This window comes from Drosophila bipectinata, chromosome 2L (assembly GCF_030179905.1).
Source record: "Drosophila bipectinata strain 14024-0381.07 chromosome 2L, DbipHiC1v2, whole genome shotgun sequence".
Taxonomy (NCBI): Eukaryota; Metazoa; Arthropoda; class Insecta; order Diptera; family Drosophilidae; genus Drosophila; species Drosophila bipectinata.
In genome coordinates this window covers 21172854-21192114 of record NC_091736.1, presented here as the reverse complement: position 1 = coordinate 21192114, position 19261 = coordinate 21172854, and the positions used below count along the sequence as shown (strand labels likewise).

At 40.3% G+C, this 19261-nt stretch overlaps 3 protein-coding genes across 7 annotated transcripts; 2 read left to right on the top strand and 1 right to left on the bottom strand.

The window, feature by feature from the left end:
• Positions 1-238: 238 nt before the first annotated feature.
• On the top strand, positions 239-16761 carry LOC108127320 (proto-oncogene tyrosine-protein kinase receptor Ret). Of its 5 annotated transcripts, none has more exons than XM_017244327.3 (15): positions 239-933; positions 11742-12052; positions 12593-12695; positions 12773-13009; positions 13072-13255; positions 13443-13675; positions 13736-13776; positions 13835-13989; positions 14069-14108; positions 14176-14341; positions 14404-14558; positions 14623-14845; positions 14902-15028; positions 15088-15193; positions 15969-16761. In XM_017244327.3, the coding sequence occupies exons 2-15, from the start codon at positions 11783-11785 to the stop codon at positions 16326-16328; spliced, it is 2400 nt and encodes a 799-aa protein (XP_017099816.2). In that variant the 5' UTR covers positions 239-933; positions 11742-11782; the 3' UTR covers positions 16329-16761. The 5 variants fall into 5 exon arrangements, with proteins under 5 accessions (XP_017099816.2, XP_070133476.1, XP_070133478.1 ...); XM_070277375.1 differs by having other exon boundaries at positions 14173-14341; XM_070277376.1 differs by lacking the exon at positions 239-933 and adding an exon at positions 11208-11222 and having other exon boundaries at positions 14173-14341.
• On the top strand, positions 5402-8565 carry LOC108127324 (facilitated trehalose transporter Tret1). The gene is made up of 5 exons (XM_017244335.3): positions 5402-5725; positions 5976-6208; positions 6273-6403; positions 7493-7845; positions 7901-8565. The coding sequence occupies exons 1-5, from the start codon at positions 5653-5655 to the stop codon at positions 8518-8520; spliced, it is 1410 nt and encodes a 469-aa protein (XP_017099824.2). The 5' UTR covers positions 5402-5652; the 3' UTR covers positions 8521-8565.
• Positions 16519-18896, bottom strand: Fign (Fidgetin). Its single transcript, XM_017244333.3, has 7 exons — positions 18690-18896; positions 18193-18619; positions 17934-18079; positions 17766-17878; positions 17421-17710; positions 16945-17364; positions 16519-16877 (listed from the first exon to the last, which is right to left on the bottom strand). The coding sequence occupies exons 1-7, from the start codon at positions 18815-18817 to the stop codon at positions 16758-16760; spliced, it is 1644 nt and encodes a 547-aa protein (XP_017099822.2). The 5' UTR covers positions 18818-18896; the 3' UTR covers positions 16519-16757.
• Positions 18897-19261: the final 365 nt, after the last annotated feature.

Here is a 19261-nt window from a genome sequence, read left to right as displayed (position 1 = left end):
ATTTTAGATTTTCTATTAAAGTATGAAGTGTTCTATAAGTTCAAAAATAATTATACCTTTTTAATATTTTAGGATAATTTCATGTGTAAAAAGTAAGTTTCATTATGGGAAAGCTTTTAATGTTACATCGAATTCGCCAACCCTAAGATTTCGTATGGTGAAGCTTTTAACAGCTTTCAAACAATATTTGGCAGTTCGCACCTTTAACAACTGTTATCATTCCGGTACAAACGCTTGTTGCTCAAACTTGTCCTGGGTCACCACGTCGGATACGTAATTTCAAGCGGGCTATCATTAAAATTATTTAATCGTCGGCCCTCGATAATGTTAAATTATTTTTATCAACAGAAGCTGCAAGCTTGTCTTGTGTGAATACAATAAATTCGAAAAATACTGCCCAGGCGATTAATTTGAAAAATAATCCTAGTTATTTTCAAAACCGTGTTGCTGTGTTTGTGAAAATAAAATATATTTCAATGAAGATTTAAAGTGCTTTTCAGTTCGATAGATTTCAAAAATAGATCTATAATAAATCAAATAAAAAATAAATCAAAAAATGGAATTGAGAAGAGGCATTCCAAAAGGCTATGCACGGTGAAAATAACACTTAGAATTTATCTGAATGAATGTGTAAACGGACAACGGAAATTTAATTAAATTGCGAGCCGTTCGAATAAGTATTGTGGTGCGGAAACAGATTCCGGCCCCGCATTCAGCCGTTTTTGTGCGTTTATTTTTTCCCATCCAATATAATAAGAGATCGAAGTGCGAATGTTTACAGTGGGAGGGGCGAGAAAACAAATAGGCCAAAAGTGTTGAACGCAAACAATAACTTGAAATGATTGCGGACAAAGTCATCACCTGAAAACAGTTCAACAGTTTTGAGAGCAATCCGACAGGCACTTGCGCCAACTGTGGAGGAATCCACACATGGTAAGTGTAATGGAAAAATATCCATCTTGATCGAGTTTTTGGCTTGAGCCCCGGTAACTAAAGGCGTTGAATTCACCGATAAGATAGCGAAGAAGCCCGCATATTTTGGGCGAAGATACAAGATACAATGAGTAGAATTTCTGAGAATTCCAAAATAATGTTTCTGCTCGAAGCATCATTTTATCGTTTGCTTGTCGCTTGAGTGAATTATGACCTGATCGACGATCATTTCAATTGGGGCACGCACTGCGCAGTTAATTTCCCAGTTGACTCAGGTCAATCAAGTTGGGGGTACGATTTTTCACCCAGGTAATTGGCCCGGAACACGCCCCCTTTTTCGGGTGCAAAGAGTGTATATTGAATTCTATATATAACAGGGTAACTCTTTCGGCGATGGTATTTAAGTTTTTATTAGATTGTGCCACGGCTATTTTTTTTCATTTGAGGCTTCTTTTTTTTTGTTTTTCTGCTCGACAGAGGCCACTTTAAGTGATAAGCAAAGTGTCGCCATTTACCGTTCGCGTGTGATTGTGGGTCCCATATACCGCTATATATTTTGTCAGTTTCGGTTACTCCACTAATTATCGAACTAAAAATTATCACCCTTTCAGGCCGGTCACCCTCTTGCCTCTTCTTCTGTTACAGCTTAAAAGCATATGATGTTGTTTATAATGGAGAGCATGGCCAAGAGGGCCCAATGCTTTCGAGGAATATCGAGCCAGAACAAAAGTATATACCCTGCACATGATTAAGTAGCCACACTTAATCTACTTAAACACTCGCTTAAATTAATAAATAATAGCCGACAATGAACAGAAGTTATAGTGGTTCCCCTCTCCAATCTAGCCCAAAAACAAATTACTCACATTTCGGCACATTTTCGTAGAGACCCAGGAGAAATATTACCCATTGGAACCTACATATGAGTTTTAATAGTTCTTAAATGTTTGGAAAACTTTTTCTTTCTTTTATGTTCATTGCAATATTTATAATCTTTTTTTTACGTAGCCGTACAAATACATAAAATCAACATGGAAGTTTTAAAGAAAAGTATTATTAAAATTTAAAATATTTTTAAAAATAATTAAAATAATAATAATTCATTATATTCAATCCCATTAAGAGTTATGTGGATATGACTGCATAGCTTTTGTAGTCAAGTGTTACATGAACCTCTTTAAGTTAAGATTTTTGATATTATATGTCACATAGGTGTCTAACAAATAAAAAATTTCAAAAATCAGACATATGTTTTCTGACGTCACAATTTTGTTACAGTTTTTCCGACAAGTTGTTTTGTTCCATTGGTTTTTTATTATCTACTCATACACACAAATGGGTATACATATCTAATGGCGGTCGTTGTAGTATCTCATCAATTATTTCGCAAATACTCTGCATTTGCTGGTCGGACACACTCGGAAGCTTTAAAGCGGGACACATTTTGGCTAACAAGCTCAGGGCAATTGCACCCAGATATTTAAAACTCTCAAGCCACAGGCTCGTAACAATTTGAAATTGAATAGCGGAATAGTCAGTAAATTCACTTGTAATTGAAATTGCTGTTGAAATATTCGGAGTTTAGCTGGAATGGCCCGTTTGCGGTTAGTTTGCCGCTCTGATGGTTGTCCAATCTGTGTTCTTAAATGATGGGATTGTAGCTGAAAGTCATGTCATTGGAAAACCAAGCTTCAAACCTCGGATTTATGGAGTCCTTGGACTGTGACACATTAGCTTCCTATTACTAGAATAATAGCATTTGAGCCTCAACTCATCACTGACCGTTGACCTCTAGAAAGATGAAAGTGGTGAAGATTATGGACGAGTTGCCGATAGACTTGGTAGATTGGGGGGATTTCCAGAAAACGGCCAGTTATAGACCAAACCAAATCGATAATTTCAGCACATTCATCGCCAGCGTAAAGTCCACGCGGGCACGAATCTAATGGACTTCTGTTGGCTGTTTCCTTATCGCCACAATAGTAAAGATGAGAAACAGAATTAGTAATCCTTTTTCTGGCAGAAACACTCTGAAGGTGAATACTTTTTGAACAGCCACAAATGCTTAATTTATCACTTTCACATGATTGGAGCATTTGGCCCGACAGCAGTCACAGCGTTCCATGTTGGCCCTCGGCCAGGCTCGTAACCGCCAAAGCTGTGTGTTCTTTTTCCCATCAGCAAACCAAAACAATTTGTTGAAGTTGGCGTGAAATGGAAAACAAATTGAACTTATCAATAAATCGAGTGCGCGATAACGATTAGAAAAGTGCTCGTACTATGACGCGTCCAAAATTCGGCCCAAGCGAACCAAATCGGGTAAGGCTACCGCCATTTCTACACCCAGGCCAGCAGGCCAAGATAAGAGCCAAAGTCGTTGCTCTTTTGGGCTCAACTTTTTAACCCTCTTCGTCTGGGCATATGCGATTATGTAGTCCATACCCTGTAAGCCCAATTTATTTTTATTTATTCTTTTATTAATAGGTTTGTCTCCATGCTCAAGTGCATGTACAGGGAGACACGACGGAAAGTTTTCGCACTTTTCGTAGAACTTCAGTCACCAGCACCTGACAAATTAACCAATTATTTAAAATAAAAGCATTTAATTTATGAGTATAGATTGCCAGGTGGGGCCTTCCCTAGCAGTCAGCCAGAATTGAAAGGCATTCGAACTAAAATCCACAGCTCCCACAGACCACTTAAGCTAACATTAAGCTTTATTAAGAGCGTTTTATGTTTTGAAGTTTAATTTTGGCCATTTTTCTTTTAATGATTGCAATGTTCTTTGAACCTATCACACGATTTCAAACAAAACCTTTCGCGGCCTTCTTTAAGAATTTCTTATCAAACGCGCGAATGCCACCTGGAAATAAACTTGACAAAACGCCCTAATCTAATGGGTATACTAGACAAATGGCTCCCCTAACTGGCCACCAAAGGAGCTTGGTAAGTCACTATAAAAGTGACCTCTATTTGAGTCATATTAAGGTCAAAATAAATTAACCATCTTTATACGTAGTGAGTAATGTTAATAAACCAAAAACTCTGATAAGAATATTATAATTCTACCTAATAAATGCATAAGACGCATGGGGAAACTATCAATCGAACCAGCTATAACCTTGTTTTTAATGAAATTCTTCGAAACCACATCAATACAACCATTACCATTATAACCATAATAGCATACATACATATAACTGAAAACTTAACTTAACTCTCTCAATCTGATATCTCAATCGGTTGTGAAAGAGAATCTTGGATCATTTTCTGGTACTCTACCAGAAATTATCATTATGTGTATACCCTATAACCCCTAAGTAACTTAAAAAATATAAAACGCCATAAAAAGGAGCTCTTTTTTCTGAGAATTAGTTCTGTTTTATAAAACATTGTTGGCTTAAATCAAAAATAATCAGGAGTGCTTGTCAAACCAAAGTCCGCACTGTATCATCACAATATCAGCAAAATAAAACACAACCCAGCCGATTGATTTTTATCTATTCAAACTGCAATCTACGTCTGTGATTATGGTTGTGTTTTTCCAAAGGTTATAAACAAAGCAAGGCTAATAAACATATATTTTAAGAACTAATTTTATAAAGGGATTCCTGAACTTAATATACTTTTCGATTTCTATTTAATTTTCCATCTTTTGCCTTGTTTCTGAAACAATATGCTTGTATGTTATTAATGTAACAAAATCACCGGATTTGTTTGTACCCCCTCGAGTGAATCATGCCGGTGTCGTAAATTAGTTCCCTCAATCAACTGTTTTGATTGCTATCTGTCCAAAGGGCAATCAACTAGGAGCTTATCTAAGTGCTGTCCTGCAAAGTGCCACCATATAGATACGAAATACACCCGCATATGGATGTTCGGGCGCAAGAAGACCTGGAAACCCTATAGTTTCCAAGCCTAAACCCAAGAAAAAGAAAAAAGAGCTGGGAAATATCACCCCATCCATTGGTTTATCAAAAATCTAGATTCAAGATTTTAAGCGGTGACAACAAACAACTTGGTTTGTTTTGGTTTCGCACGAGCCAGAGCTTTTTATTACATATTCAAACTACGCCAAAGGTGTTATGGTCGACCATAAATTCCCCTAGGTCGGGGAACCCGCTGCAGTGCCAGGAAAACAAACTTCAACCGTAAACCGACGTCACCAATGAAGCGAAACTTTTCCCACATCAACGTCCGTGATTTGACAACAAACTGAGACAAAAATAAACCAAAGCCATGCCGTGACGTGATGCCGCTCCAAAGACAGGAAGATTTACGAATTTGTGCTTAGTGTTACGGAGCTCTATCTGCTCCGGGCACCGCCCACTCGGTAGAGTGATGCGTTCGTAATCAGGAGATGCCACAATCTCCGTAATCGGTCGCAGATTCTTAGATGAAATAGGAGATGTTTACCCAAAAGATTTAGATACGGATTCGGGTATAAATACACCGCCAGCTACTATTTCACAAGCCATTTTCGGGACAGCTGTAGCAACCAGAGTATAGTTGGATTCTCCACGCCATAGCATGGAAAAAGGATACCAGACCCTGAAGTTTTCACGCAAGAGCTTTAAAAGAACCTAGGACCTCCTCGAAACCGAGGCCCCACCCCAACTGTGATATCCGAGATTCAAGGATCAACGTAATTTTAAACAATTATCCAAAGTACGCGTAGTTAATCGAAGTGAACAATCCAGCTAAATTAATATCCCGAAAATGCTTCTTAATATATTCAACTCGGGGATTTTCCAAAGGCAGTTTCGACGCCAGCTCCTGGTCTCGCTGAGTGGTATGTTTGCACAGATAATACGGATTTACAGCTCGGAGGGGTAATGGAAAGTTTTCCCGGCCATGGGCCTGGATGGTGTGCGGGCATAAATTAATTTCACGAATCCACCCACCAAGAATTTGACACAAAGTTGACGGATGAAAACTCAATTTCACGCGTGCCTATGCAAATGAGCCACTTGAGCTGTTGATTCTCCGTCCGAAAAGCTGTGGAGAGATGATGTCATGTTGATCTATTTAACCCATTTCAGCCACGCTGATAACCTTCTGTCATGGCATTGCCCTTGGATGGCTGTCCCCCATGCTGCCGAAGCTCCTCCTGCAGGAGTCGTCGCCGCTGCCCTTCCACATCAACGTGGACGAAGCCTCCTGGCTGGGCGCCGTCATCAGCATTGGCGGCATCACCGGGAACTTCTCCTTCTCCTACCTGATGAACCGCTTCGGGAGAAAGGTCTCCATTTACGCATTGGCCGTACCTCACACGGTGTGTTTATCTTGGATTTTTTGGTATCTGAAAGGGGTTTAATGTGTCACATTCCGATCCGCAGTGTATTTGGTTTCTCTTCTACTTCGCCGAGAGCATCGAGTGGCTATACGTGGCGCGGGTGTGCGCGGGACTTACGGGCGGGGGCATGTTTGTGGTGCTGCCCATTTTTATTGGAGAAATAGCCGACAATAGGTGAGTTGTGAAAAAGAACAGAATAAACTAAAGTGCGGTGTGAGGAACTACAGTGAAATCCGGCCATTCGGCTTTGAAAAGTATGCTATACTATTTTTTATACCCTTGCAGAGGGTATTATAATTTTGGTCAAAAGTGTGCAACGCAGTGAAGGAGACATCTCCGACCCTATAAAGTATATATATTCTTGATCAGGATCACCTCCTGAGTTGATATGAGCATGTCCGTCTGTCCGTCTGTCCGTCTGTCTGTCCGTCTGTCTGTTTCTACGCGAACTAGTCTCTCAGTTTTAAAGCTATCGTCTTGAAACTTTGCACACACCCTTCTTTCCTTTGCACGCAGTATATAAGTCGGAACGGCCCGGATCGGCCGACTATATCCTATAGCTGCCATATAACTGATTGATCGGAAATGGTATAACTTTGGTGTTTTTAGAGTTAGAGAGTTCAAATTTGACATGAGAGCTATTTTTGGAAAATTAATACGACATGCCAAATTTCAAAAGGATCGGCCGACTATATCCTATAGCTGCCATATAACTGAACGATCGGAAATGACCCAACTTTCGTGTTTTTGAAGATAGAAAGCTGGAACTTAGTACAGATTTAATTCTTGGTCAGTTGATCCAACCTACCAAATTTCATTAGGATCGGCCGACTATATCCCATAGCTGCCATATAACTGAACGATCGGAAATGGTATTTGGTAGAAATATCAACTTTCGTATTTTTGAAGATAGAAGTTTGGGACTTTTTTTTAGATTTTGTATTGTAATAAATTGGATTATATATTCATATTCCCATAAGGATCGGCCAACTATATCCGATGTTTGCGATATATATCCGGTTTTAAATGCAAGGGTATATAAACTTCGGCTCCGCCCGAAGTTAGCTTTCCTTTCTTGTTTTACCATGAGGTCGTACGCGTGATCACGTATACTGCATTGCAATAGTAGATTCAAGTTTTTGGATTTTTCAAATTTCAAGATTGTAGATTTTGAATTAAAATTTAAATATTAAATTGCAAATTTTATACTTGCTGTGCCCATCAGCCTTTAACCTTTGTGCTGAATTCCCTTCTTCACAATAGCATTCGCGGGCGATTGTGTTCGTTTTTCACACTAACCATGAACACGGGCATTCTGGTGGGATTTATTGTTTCCTCGCACATTGCCTATCACGTGATTCCCTGTGCCGTGGTGGGCCTGCCCATCCTGTACGTTCTGCTGGCCACTCGATACCCGGAACCTCCCCAGCAGTTGATCCGCTGGAACCGCGAAGAAGACGCCCAGCGCTCCCTGAGGTTTTATCGCTGTTGTGATGGCCCGAATGTGTCCAAGGAGGAGGAGCGAGCGTACCAGAAGGAGTTTGATGAGATGCGGGTAGCTATTCTTCAGCAGAACAAAGACTCGGATGACAAAGGCCTCTCGATGGGAGATTTCTGTGAGTGCAGCCGGATAAAGAGACAATCCATTTATTTATGGTCTCGTATTTCCAGGCAACAAGCAGGCCTTGAAGGCTCTGGCCACGGGCCTGGTGCTAATGGTGGCCAACATCTTCACGGGAACTTTCGCCTTCATCAACTACATGTCCAACATTTTTGACGCGGCGCAAACCAAGCTGGATCCCAACACGAATACCATTATAATCGGAGCTGTCCAGATCGTGGGCACGCTGGCTAGCATGTACCTGGTGGATCGCTATGGAAGAAAGGTCCTGCTGATAGTCTCCTGCTTTGGGAGTGGCATTGGTACAGCCGCCTTCGGGTTGTACGGCTTCTTTGTGCAGGAACTGGAAGCGGACATGTCGGCCTACTCCGCGTGGCTGCCCGTTTGCCTGATGTCCTTCATTATATTCATAGCCAACGTGGGAGTCATTTCGGTGACCATGGTGGTCCTGGTGGAGATCCTACCGCAGCGCATCCGATCAGTGGCCACCAGCTTCTGCCTGGGCTGCCTGAGCTTCTTTGCCTTCAGCTCTGTGAAGACCTTCCCGCTGATGATGGTCCACTTGGGTCTGGCCGCCACCATGTGGTTCTGCGCTGCCGTCAGTGCCATCTGCCTGTTCTACGTAGTGGTCTACGTAGAGGAGACCAAGGGTCGCTCAATGTATGACTAATTTCGTTCCTGTCCCCTGCGAATAAAGTTCAGCTACTTCACAGTTCCCACCCACCTTTTTTCTTGTTTTTGTTTTTTATCGCGCGGGGCGTTAAACCAAAACAAAACACATGCCGGAGTTGGAAACAGAAGTCGAGGGAGCCACCACCATAAAAGCGAGGTAGACAGGGCTTGATTTATGGCCTAGCCACTGGCTGCCGGTCCACCTGTCGCCACTGCTACTAATGTCGTGTCAACAATTATAGCTTTATAAGCACAATTCTAATACACATATATTAGCCCTAATCCCCGCCAGCGTCGGATCTGCGCTGGGCAACGCGTCGGGCACGTGCAACTGTTTTGAAATTGCTCGGCCAGCAATTTTTGCAGTCCATAACAGAGGGAGCCCCTCCAAATAATGAATATTTAAAAAAATAATAAGAAAGGAAAGCTAACTTTGTTGATATACTCTTGCAGTTATGATTGGATATAAATAGTTATGAGAATTTTATTAGACAACCAATGTATAATTGCAACACCTCCTGTTCAATCATTGAACACGATTGCAGATACAAATTCCAAAGATAGAGTTTCAAGGGATCGGAGGGATACGATTTTCATGTATCTTTCTTGTAAGATAATTGTACAAAATAAAAACAGTTTCAAAAAGGAACTCATTGGAGTAAAACCTATTTATTTGGGGCTCCTCTTAACACCTACTCAGACCTTTACTCTTGCATGGCTTCATTAAGCGTCACTCCACCACCACTAATTTACTGAAGTATTAAGTTTAGTAAACTTAATCTTCTGGGATTTCCTACAGACCAAAAGACAAAGAGTCTTTTTTTAAAATGAACATTCCCGCGTGGTCCGTGCTACATCTGGGGTCCCTCAAGGAAGTCATCTTGGCCCGGTACGGTTTACCCTTTTTATAAACGACTTGCCTCCCCTCCCCTGCTTTAAAGATCTTTCTAGTTCTCATGTAGGCAGAAGATGTTAAGCTTTGTCTTCAATACAAATCCGCTTCAGCTTCTATCTTCAAAAATACCAAAGTTGGTGTTTTTGCCAATTACTATTTTCGATCGTTCAGTTATATGACAGCTATACGATATAGGATCTTTAGGCAATTTGGTAGGTCGAAATAATTGGAAAAAAATAAAATTTGTAGAAAGTTCCAACCTTTTATTGAAAAACACGAATCTTAGGTCATTTCCGATATTTTAGTTATTGGCATAGAATTTATCTGAAGACTCTATCTCTAAACACACCAAAGTTATGGCATTTTCAATCAATCAGTTGAGTGGAAGCTATAGGATATTGGAAGGTTGATAGCTTTAAAACTGAGAGGATAGTTCGCGTAGAAACAGACAGACGGACATGCTTATATCAATTCAGGATGTGACGCTGTATTTACTTTATGGGGTCGGAGATTTCTTATTCACTGCGTTGCACATTTTTGACGAAATTATAATACCCTCTGCAAGGGTATACAAATTTATACAACTTTCTTATAGTCATGTCTATATTCGTTGAGGATCATTTAATAATACTAATTGAGAAAATAATAATAATAATTGTGGAAATATAGTTTTTAATTGAGTGTAGGAAATGAGTGTGTCTTGAGTGTCTAGCTACAAGTACGATACGATATCCGGTAATCTTTCCTTTCACTTAGGCTCTTTCCTAAAGCTCGAGCTCTTAAAATCTGTGAGATGCATGCGATCATTCGAACAGATGGACAAATTGTTGATGCTGATCAAGAATACATGAACATATAATCTCTATGGGATTGGAAAAGATTCCTTCTGCCTCGTACTAACAATGAACCCCTGAACTCTTCGTGTACCGGGTTTTAAGCAAAACAGCTTTAACAATCAAAAAATTCGGTTTATTTTTTTCCAAGGTCCCAATGCTGCACCAATTCCCCGAAATGATTGTGTGGACAATCAAAATGTGGACAAAAAATTCTTTTATTTCTTATAACTTACCAGCTTGAAAATTTTGAGGTTGTGTCGCGATGGCTTCGATAAAGTCTCAACATAAATTAAATAAGCAAGTTGCTGAATCAGCGCGATAGCGGCTCCAAATCCGATAGGGATTACTGATAGGCGTGGACTTCTACGTTACGTTATTTATGGCCCCAAAGGGGGTGGTGCCACTGACACATTGTTATGCAAGGGTGGGATCCCTAGATGGTGTTATTTCATTATTTATCATTATTTTTGCGAATTTTTTGTTTGCCAACATTTAAGATTAAATCATACAGTTGATAAAAAAATGTATATATGTGTTATCAGGGGGTGGCATCTTTCAAATCAATAGGAGTTTGGCGATTGTTTTTGTTTTTCCAAGGAATTATTCTATTTTTTTACAAACATCTCCCTTGTCTTTCCTTGTCGAGTTCCCTCACAGACAAAACTGACTTAAATTTGAAGGAATTAAGCCAATAAATGGCTCTTTATTTCCTATTTCCCATTGTTAAGAGTCGCTTAGCAAAATTGCCAATGAAATCAGCAAACAGTGTATTGTCTACTCAAAAGTTGATAATGACGGCGGCGATGATGATGTTCGAGTGATAATAAAGATAATGATAAGAGCATGTGTCGCGCAAAACTTGTGCTGGAATACCAGCAGACATTCAAGTATATAATTAATGTGCCATCAGCTGTTAAGTGTGTTTGTTGTCGTCGCTTTGTTTTTAGACCACTCATCCAACAACTGGCTGTAAGTGCAGTCAGCTTTTAAGGTTTTGTTTTTCTATTTCAAGTTTCTTTTTTCGCCAAAGTCTTGACTTTGAAAAGCTACAAAAGGCAGCCCCACGAGCAAATATTTGCGCCTTTAATTTGGCCAGATAGGCGGGGAGGGAGCCAGTGCTCGGGGCGCCTTGAAACCCACATTAATGTGTTTGGCTTCACATACCGGACCAGATCAATGGCCATTCGCAATATAAATTCCTATATTCCCGGGGGTATGCGTAATTTCCGTAATATTCGACACTAGGATGAGCTGTTAAAGCCGGTCAAGCCATCACTAATTAGTTTTATAATTCGAATGTGTGTACTTTTTCAGAGCCACCCGATGGCAAACATATGTGTGTTTACATTCCTATTAAATTTCCTCCGTTGGGGTATGAGCTCATTTTCCTAGAAAGCTTTAAGGATAGAAAAGGAAGCGGCGTATTTCTGCCTATTAATACAACTGAACATTGGATAAATATCTTTTAATAATGTCTTTCTTTTGCAGAAATTTAATCCCATTCATTATGAGGAAATCAATTTACCAGAATGCAGCCATTCGAAGATTTTGGCACTAGGATAGTTGGATTTTTGGCTGTATTCCTGCTGTTTCAGTCGTGCAACTGCCTAGACTCTCAGCTCCAGGGAAACAGCAGCACCACCACAACCACCAGTCCCACAGTGGTTACTCTGGGCCAGACTGCCCACCCAGAGCTAGAGCTTCAAATGCACCACTATGTGACCATGTTACCGAATCCTCCCTTGGCCAGTAATGTCAGTCTGAAAACCTACGAAACGTCTCACAAAATTCGTTCAAATGTGAGTATGTTTTTGAATCGACTTCCTAAAATAAAAAATAAAGAAAAAATTATAATAAAGAAAAAGTAAAATTATTTAATTTTGTAATTTAGAACCTAAGAATATAGTACCATAACTAAACAAAATATTTTCCCAATATTCATATTATAATGGGATAAAATAAATAACTAAACTTAACTTAAATAAACACATAAGTTTTTGAACATAATTTATAATAAGATATTGTTTGAAATATTATATTTTATAATGTAGTACATACCTCGAATCTATTTAAAATAAAACACAATTTGAAGACAATTAAATTTATTGATTTAATCAACAAAACAATTGATAAGATAATTAAATCCTATGATATAGTAGATTTCATCATATTCAGAGCTGGTTCACGATATGAATTGTAAATTATTTATTTTTGAAGCCGAATATTTTTTTTTAGTGTTATACCACTACTACATTAAATTGTACTACTCTCTGCAAGGGTATAAAAACATCACTTATTTCTTTTGAAATTTACTCATTTATTTACGCTATTTTTTTCAGCTCACACCCGATGGCGAAATCACTGACCTGAGTACAAACGTAACGCTTTACATGGAAAAGATTCCGCGACTGCTGGTTCGATGGCAGGATAATTTGCCAGAAGGTAAATTGAGTTTAAAATGCAATTACCTTCACTTTGAGTCGTTTAACTATGAATTAAATGAATCAATTCACACGCAGGAACTTCATACAATGTCCTTGTGAGTGCATTGAATAACAGTCGCTGTCCGGATGCGCCGTGCAGTGAGTACGGCATCAAACAGAAGCCGTCGGACTCCGGATACGTCTACCTGCCCATGAACCCCAACCTGAACGTGGAGTCCGTCGATTGCAACTACATGTTCGGGTGTCAGTACAAGGTTACAGTGGAGACCTCTAATGCACTGGTTCGGCGTTCTGCCAGGGTCTACATTCCACGTATGTTGAATCTGTTCAAAATCAGAACAAAATAGGCACTACAGAACTTTTCGTTTTCACAGAATGTGTGGCTGGCAAGTGCTCCTGCCAACTGACACCGACTCCCCCGAAGGTCCTGGCCGTGGGCAAAATGGTGGGCAATGACACCATCAGCATCAATCTCTCCATCCAGGCTAGTGATCCGTTCCGGAAGGAACAAGACACCCACCTGCACGAGACCCTCAGGACATACAAAATGCAATTAAAGTAAGTTTCGAAAGTTGTAACTATTTCCAAACATAATTTCATGAATAATAATAGAAGTGGAACATTAACAAATGACTAACTCCTTTCAAGTCCCATGTTTCGCTCAGAAAAGTGTGCAGAAAACTACAGCATAAATTAGCCATTGCGGTTTAAAACGAGCATTATTGAAAAATTATATCTCTTTCAGAATAAACGAAGAGACGAACCCCTCCCTGCCATGGGGTGGAGTTTTAAAACATCTCGTGACCAGGGAGTTCAACGTGAGCGAGTTGCACTTCCGACCCACTCCAAAGGGCTTCGATGGCAGCATCAAACTAGGACTGGGGACACAGCTCAAGGAAAAGGCCTCCATCAGTCTCCAGGCCGTCATTATTGATGCCCTAGGTTGCGAGGGGCCTCGCAGTGTTACCAAGGTTCCTGGTAAGAAAGTTATTTAATTAATTATCTGACTTATTTCCAAAAATATTTCCCTTTATTTAGTGCCTGCTAATCCTGTTTTAGTGACGGAGGGCGACAGCGTGGTAAGGCGAAACCAGAGTTATTCGTTCATCCATAATTATTGGTGCTATTTTTCCCCAGAGCAACTCCATAGTAATAATGAGTGGCATGCTCATCGCCATAATCCTGGCAGGCCTTATAATGTTTATCCTGCGACATAAAAGAGCAAAGACCAAGGCCAAGCTGAGGAAGCAAGAGGAGATATATTTTCAAACGTTTGCCACCTCGGCCATTGAGTAAGTTTCTGGAATAAATTATATATATTATATATACATGTATAGATATATATAAAAATATACAAATTAATCCTTTCAGGATGGAGGAGAACCTCAACTACGTGGACAAATACGTGGAGGTAAGCCTTTTCGAGTGTGCTTATGCTATGAATGTTATCCTATAATTGTCGGCATCCGTTTAAGCAGAAGTCCCAGGTCCTTGGTTTGGCAGACATCTTCGAGGTGCCCCACTCATCCATTCACATTGGACGTGTCCTGGGCGAAGGTGCCTTTGGACGCGTTCACGAGGCCACCGCCATAAATTTGCGCCGAATGAGGGGCACCACCATTGTGGCCGTGAAGCAGCTTAAGGGTAAGCGCTGACTGAAAGGATCAAATGGTGGATAACAAGCACAAATTTGTTTATTCTTACAGCCAATCCCACGGCAGATGAGGTGGCCGAATTCCTGGCCGAGATTGAAATGCTCAAAGGCGTAGGAACCCATCACAATGTGGTGTGCTTTCAGGGATGTTGCACTATAAAGCCGCCATATCTGATGATAATGGAATTTGTGGGACGAGGAAACTTGGTAAGCTAAATTCTACTCTATTTTTAGAGATAATTAGTTAACAAGTGTTTCTTTCTCCGAACAGTTGAGCTATTTGCGAACGGTGCGCCAGGAGGCTACTAAGCTGAAAAATCGAAATGCCAACTACACCAGTTGCCGGCCAATCAGCACATCGTCGCAAAAGACCCAGAGTGTAAACTACATCGAATTGAAGGCAGCCACACAGAGCATGGAGCTGGAGAACTCTGACAACCACAGCCTATTGAACGGACATGGTCCAAGGCAGCCGCATCCTTCGGTGGCTGAAAGTAAGTATTCATGCATATAATCGATTTACAGAAAATTAACTTGAACACTGATACAGCCACCTACACGATTGTGGAGGAAGACGAGCCGTTCGAGTACATCCTCGATAACAAGGAGCTGCACAACTTCGCCCTGCAGATTGCTAATGGAATGCGATTCCTAGAAGAGCAGGAAATCACACACAGGTATGATTGGGTCTGTTATTTACGGAAATTTTCTAAAATGTTCTCCATATTTTGTACAGAGACCTGGCGGCTAGGAACGTTTTAATTGACAGCAATAAGACTCTGAAAATATCAGATTTTGGGCTTTCGAGGCATGGAATATATACAAACACGAAAACTCGAAAGGTGAGTTTAACTATTACTTTAATATTTAGTTATCGCGGCAGCATCCACATAGATGTTCAAGCTTAAAATTAACAATTAAATTAGGGTATAACTTTTAAAGTTTGAAAATGTTTACATCAACCACTTTCAAATCCCATGTTCTCCCATAAGTAAGGACTTAGTATAAGATTTAAATAATAATAACAAGATGCGAGTTTCCCGAATATATAATACCCGGTACTATACTACCGTACTACCATACTACCGATTCTGTAGGGGTACAGACTAAAAAGTCTAGAACTCCTCTAAAAATTATCCCATTTCAGGTGTAGACTAGCCAATGGAACAGTTCGGACTCAAGAAATTTTCCAAAAAAATTAACAAGCTGGTGCAACATACAGATCTCTATTTTGGGGGCGGGAGTGGGTGTGACAAAATTTTGACACAAATCTGATTCCAAAATCTGATTATTTTATCTCTTTTTTCTCTATACTCGGTGTCTGCATGAATATACTAAATACATATGCTACTTACTACATAAATTTGAACATGTAGTCCTCTAATTTTCATACAATTTCTTAGAAGCTTCTGCATAAAATTTAATTTTAAATAGAATTAATATTTCTTGTACGAAGGAACACAGTAACAGTAAAAACAGCAGCACAGTAAAAATGTTTTAACATATTACAGCTTCTTGAAAAAAATTCCATGATCGAAACAAATGTTGAACGGAAGATAAATTTAAAGCAGTGGTGATGAATTTATGAAGACGTGTACAAATTTTCTATTCTTTCAGCTACCCCTGCGCTGGCTCTCGATTGAAGCGATTCGCGACAATGTTTACTCCAGCAAGAGCGATGTCTGGGCATACGGCGTGGTGCTTTGGGAGATTGGCACCTTGGGCGCCTCCCCCTACCCGACGATCAGCAACAGTGAGCTAATACCCTTCCTGATGGGAGGCAACCGGCTAGAGAGGCCGGATATCTGCACCCCTCAGGTGTACACCATCATGCTACAGTGCTGGCTGGAGGAGCCGGAAAAGCGACCCACCTTCGACGCCCTGTACAAGGTGCTGCGGCCAAAGACCACCTACGTGGATATCAACAGTCTGAGTGATGATTACGTATTCCCGCCGATTAGTGAGAATAGAGAATAGACTAAGATTAGTAATACTTTTATCTTGAAAGTGTATTTATGAAATATCTTAGTATTAATGTTAAGCTGTAAATAATAGTTATCTTACTATAAATCATCGTTGAAAACTTTATTCAATTGTAATTCGACGTACGCTTAAGGCATTTCCTTCTGTGAGTTCAAATCTTTTAGGAACAAAGTACAGACATAAGTTGAGGTTTATAATTAGTTCATAAGTTTAATTATGCCAGTTTGTTAAAATTGGCAATTAGTAATCGCCTGCCTTATGCACTGGCAGGCTAATTTTATCAGCTGTATACGAACGCAATTTTCATGTTAAAATGAAAATAATTAAATACTGTGAATGTATATTCTTGTAAATTTCCTTCTTTAGTGTTATTAGATGTGCATGCATACTCTGTAAAGTATTAATAAACCTTTCCTGACATGTTTAATGCTTCACGCCGTATATTTCGTTCCACGCCACAAACTGTTGGCAGTCTTCAGCTGACACGCTCTTCGATATGACCTTCAAAGCTTCTTTGAAGTCCCCTATCGTAACGGCAGGTAGCTGTGGGCAGAATGGCAACAATATTAAAGGGTATCAAGATGGTAACTCTGGTATAAGGTAAACTGACCTCATGCGGCTTGACGACTTCCATTTCAGCTGGACTTAAAGAGCGCAACGGGGCCATAGAGGCATAGCGGCACAAGGAGTCCACATCCGCCCCGGAGTAGCCGTCCATAAGCTCCGCCAGCAGCTCTATATCGGACAAATTTAGGCTGTGTTTCACCTGTCTGATGAGTTTCTCAATGATTTTCAGACGTGCCTCTTTATTTGGCAACGGAACGTAAAGGCGCCGCACGAACCGACGACGCACTGCCTCGTCGAGCTCTTGAGGCCGATTAGTGGCTCCAATTACCAGGATTCGCGTCTCTTCGCAGCTGGCTGCTCCATCCAAGTGAATAAGAAACTCATTTTTTAGGCGCAGAGTGCTCTCGTTCTCATTTCCAGATCTCTTAGACAACAGAGAGTCAACTTCATCGATGAAAATTATCTGTAGTTGAAAAAGCATTATAGAAGACCTTTTTAGAGTGAATACTAGGTACTCACCGCTGGCTGATGGGCGGCTGCCACGGCAAACAGTGTCTTTACCAATTTCTCTGCCTCGCCTACCCACTTGGAGGTAAGGGTGGACGGGTTGATGCTGAAGAACTTGGCTCTCGCCTGCGATGCAATGCTTTTGGCAATGAGAGTTTTTCCAGTGCCAGGTGGTCCAAACAGCAGAACTCCGCGAGGCGGGCAGCGCACACCAGTAAACAAATCCGGGCGACGAAGGGGCATAATGATCGCTTCCAGGAACGTAGACTTTGCCGACTCGAGGCCAGCAATATCTTCCCAAGCTGAAGGGCATTGCAAAGGAAGTGACAATTCGACAGAACACAGAATGGAACTTACCTACAGGCTTAAAGTTATGCATACTCTCACCAAGAATTTGCTCCACCATTTTGGCATTCAAATGGGCCAAAGTCGATGGAATGGTTGTTGCATTGTTGCTGCCTTCATTGGCCCTGAATTTAATGAATGTAAGTACAACTGTGGTAATATCTAAAACAAAAAATTTACCTGGAGGCTTCATTATTTTGTACCACGGGGGAGACGAAATTGGAGTTTACGGTCCGTCGCCCACCCAATGTTTTTTTCCGGAAATTCATCATTTCCGAAGGGGCAGTGTTGGCAGCTCTTCCTCCAGCAGCTTGCTGATTATTTTTCTGCGAATACAAATTGTGGATATACATACTTGAAAATTGAATTTAATTTTTTATTTTTTCTCCACTTTTCTGATACGACGGACAAGTACTTAGCCAACTACCCAAGCACCAACCTTTATATCGTCGAGGGCTTTTTGTTCTAAAGCTGTGCGGAATCCTAGCCAATTAGAATCGTCAGTTATTGAATCTCGACATGAGTTAGGGCTCTTCTCCCGACGTGGCTGTGGACTGGGAGCAGCAGGAGCCGATGATGACCTTTTGCCTGGATTAACATAGGTTTTGAAAAGGCTAAACCGTTGCAGGTCGAAGCTCGATACTTCATTCCCTTGGCAACTTTCATAGATGCCCCTACAAGGCGCTTCAAATTCACTGGCATCAGGCATTTTCAGATTCACAGATTTTTGCAAGGGCGTCCTGCGACAGTCATTGACTAATTTCTGGCATCTTTCCAGTCGTTCGAGAATTGCTTTCTCCTCCACCGTCTGCAGCTTGTCCTGGTGTTCCTTGAGCACGGCATAGTGAATATTATCATTCAGTTCTCTGCATTTTTAATGAAGGAGTAAAAGTCAAGTTTAATTTGTAATAAAACTCCTATTATTTATTAACTTACCGAGTTTTCTGGGCGAGCAGAAATTTTTGTGTACGCCAGGCGTTTTCTCTTCTGGTATTTGAAAATTCTGAACTACGAAATATTGCTTCGTTGGCTGAATACGTTTTATTCCACAGTTCTTCGTTCATTTTAATAATTTACAATTTAATAACAAATTCAAGGGACTTGATTAATTTCCCGGCTTAAATCAGCTGTTTGACAGTGTGACCCCTAGTTAAAAATTAGACACGATCGAAACATTTTGTATCGATAGGTTGATAACGATAGATCAGTTTAGTACTATTGGCGCAAACTTTAAAAACATTTTTTTTCATTTTCCATACTAAAACCATTTTTTCATATAAATAAGAAAATTTAGATTTACGTTTTGGATAAAGAAACCTTTAATTTTTTATATGAATACAATATTTTGTAATACAAGCAAAATAAAAAATAATACCAACAACAACAGCTCTCGCACGCGTCATTAAAATTGGTTCTTTCTTCAATTAATCCATAATTGTTTTTAATTGATTCGCTTGAAAGCAATCAAAAACACGGAATTGAACCACCCTGGCATAGTGATTTCACCG

What these genes read in the sequence shown, in the direction of transcription:
- LOC108127320 (XM_070277375.1), top strand. Translation starts at nt 11,783, where the DNA reads ATGCAGCCATTCGAAGATTTTGGCACTAGGATAGTTGGATTTTTGGCT. An exon ending in TGCCAGGGTCTACATTCCAC is followed by an intron (nt 13,010 to 13,071) that starts GTATGTTGAATC and finishes TCGTTTTCACAG; the next exon opens with AATGTGTGGCTGGCAAGTGC. An exon ending in GGCCGTGAAGCAGCTTAAGG is followed by an intron (nt 14,342 to 14,403) that starts GTAAGCGCTGAC and finishes TTATTCTTACAG; the next exon opens with CCAATCCCACGGCAGATGAG.
- LOC108127324 (XM_017244335.3), top strand. Translation starts at nt 5,653, where the DNA reads ATGCTTCTTAATATATTCAACTCGGGGATTTTCCAAAGGCAGTTTCGA. An exon ending in GCTCCTGGTCTCGCTGAGTG is followed by an intron (nt 5,726 to 5,975) that starts GTATGTTTGCAC and finishes AACCCATTTCAG; the next exon opens with CCACGCTGATAACCTTCTGT. An exon ending in CCTCTCGATGGGAGATTTCT is followed by an intron (nt 7,846 to 7,900) that starts GTGAGTGCAGCC and finishes TCGTATTTCCAG; the next exon opens with GCAACAAGCAGGCCTTGAAG.
- Fign (XM_017244333.3), bottom strand. Translation starts at nt 18,817, where the DNA reads ATGAACGAAGAACTGTGGAATAAAACGTATTCAGCCAACGAAGCAATA. An exon ending in GCATAACTTTAAGCCTGTAG is followed by an intron (nt 17,711 to 17,765) that starts GTAAGTTCCATT and finishes AATGCCCTTCAG; the next exon opens with CTTGGGAAGATATTGCTGGC. An exon ending in AAGTCGTCAAGCCGCATGAG is followed by an intron (nt 16,878 to 16,944) that starts GTCAGTTTACCT and finishes TTCTGCCCACAG; the next exon opens with CTACCTGCCGTTACGATAGG.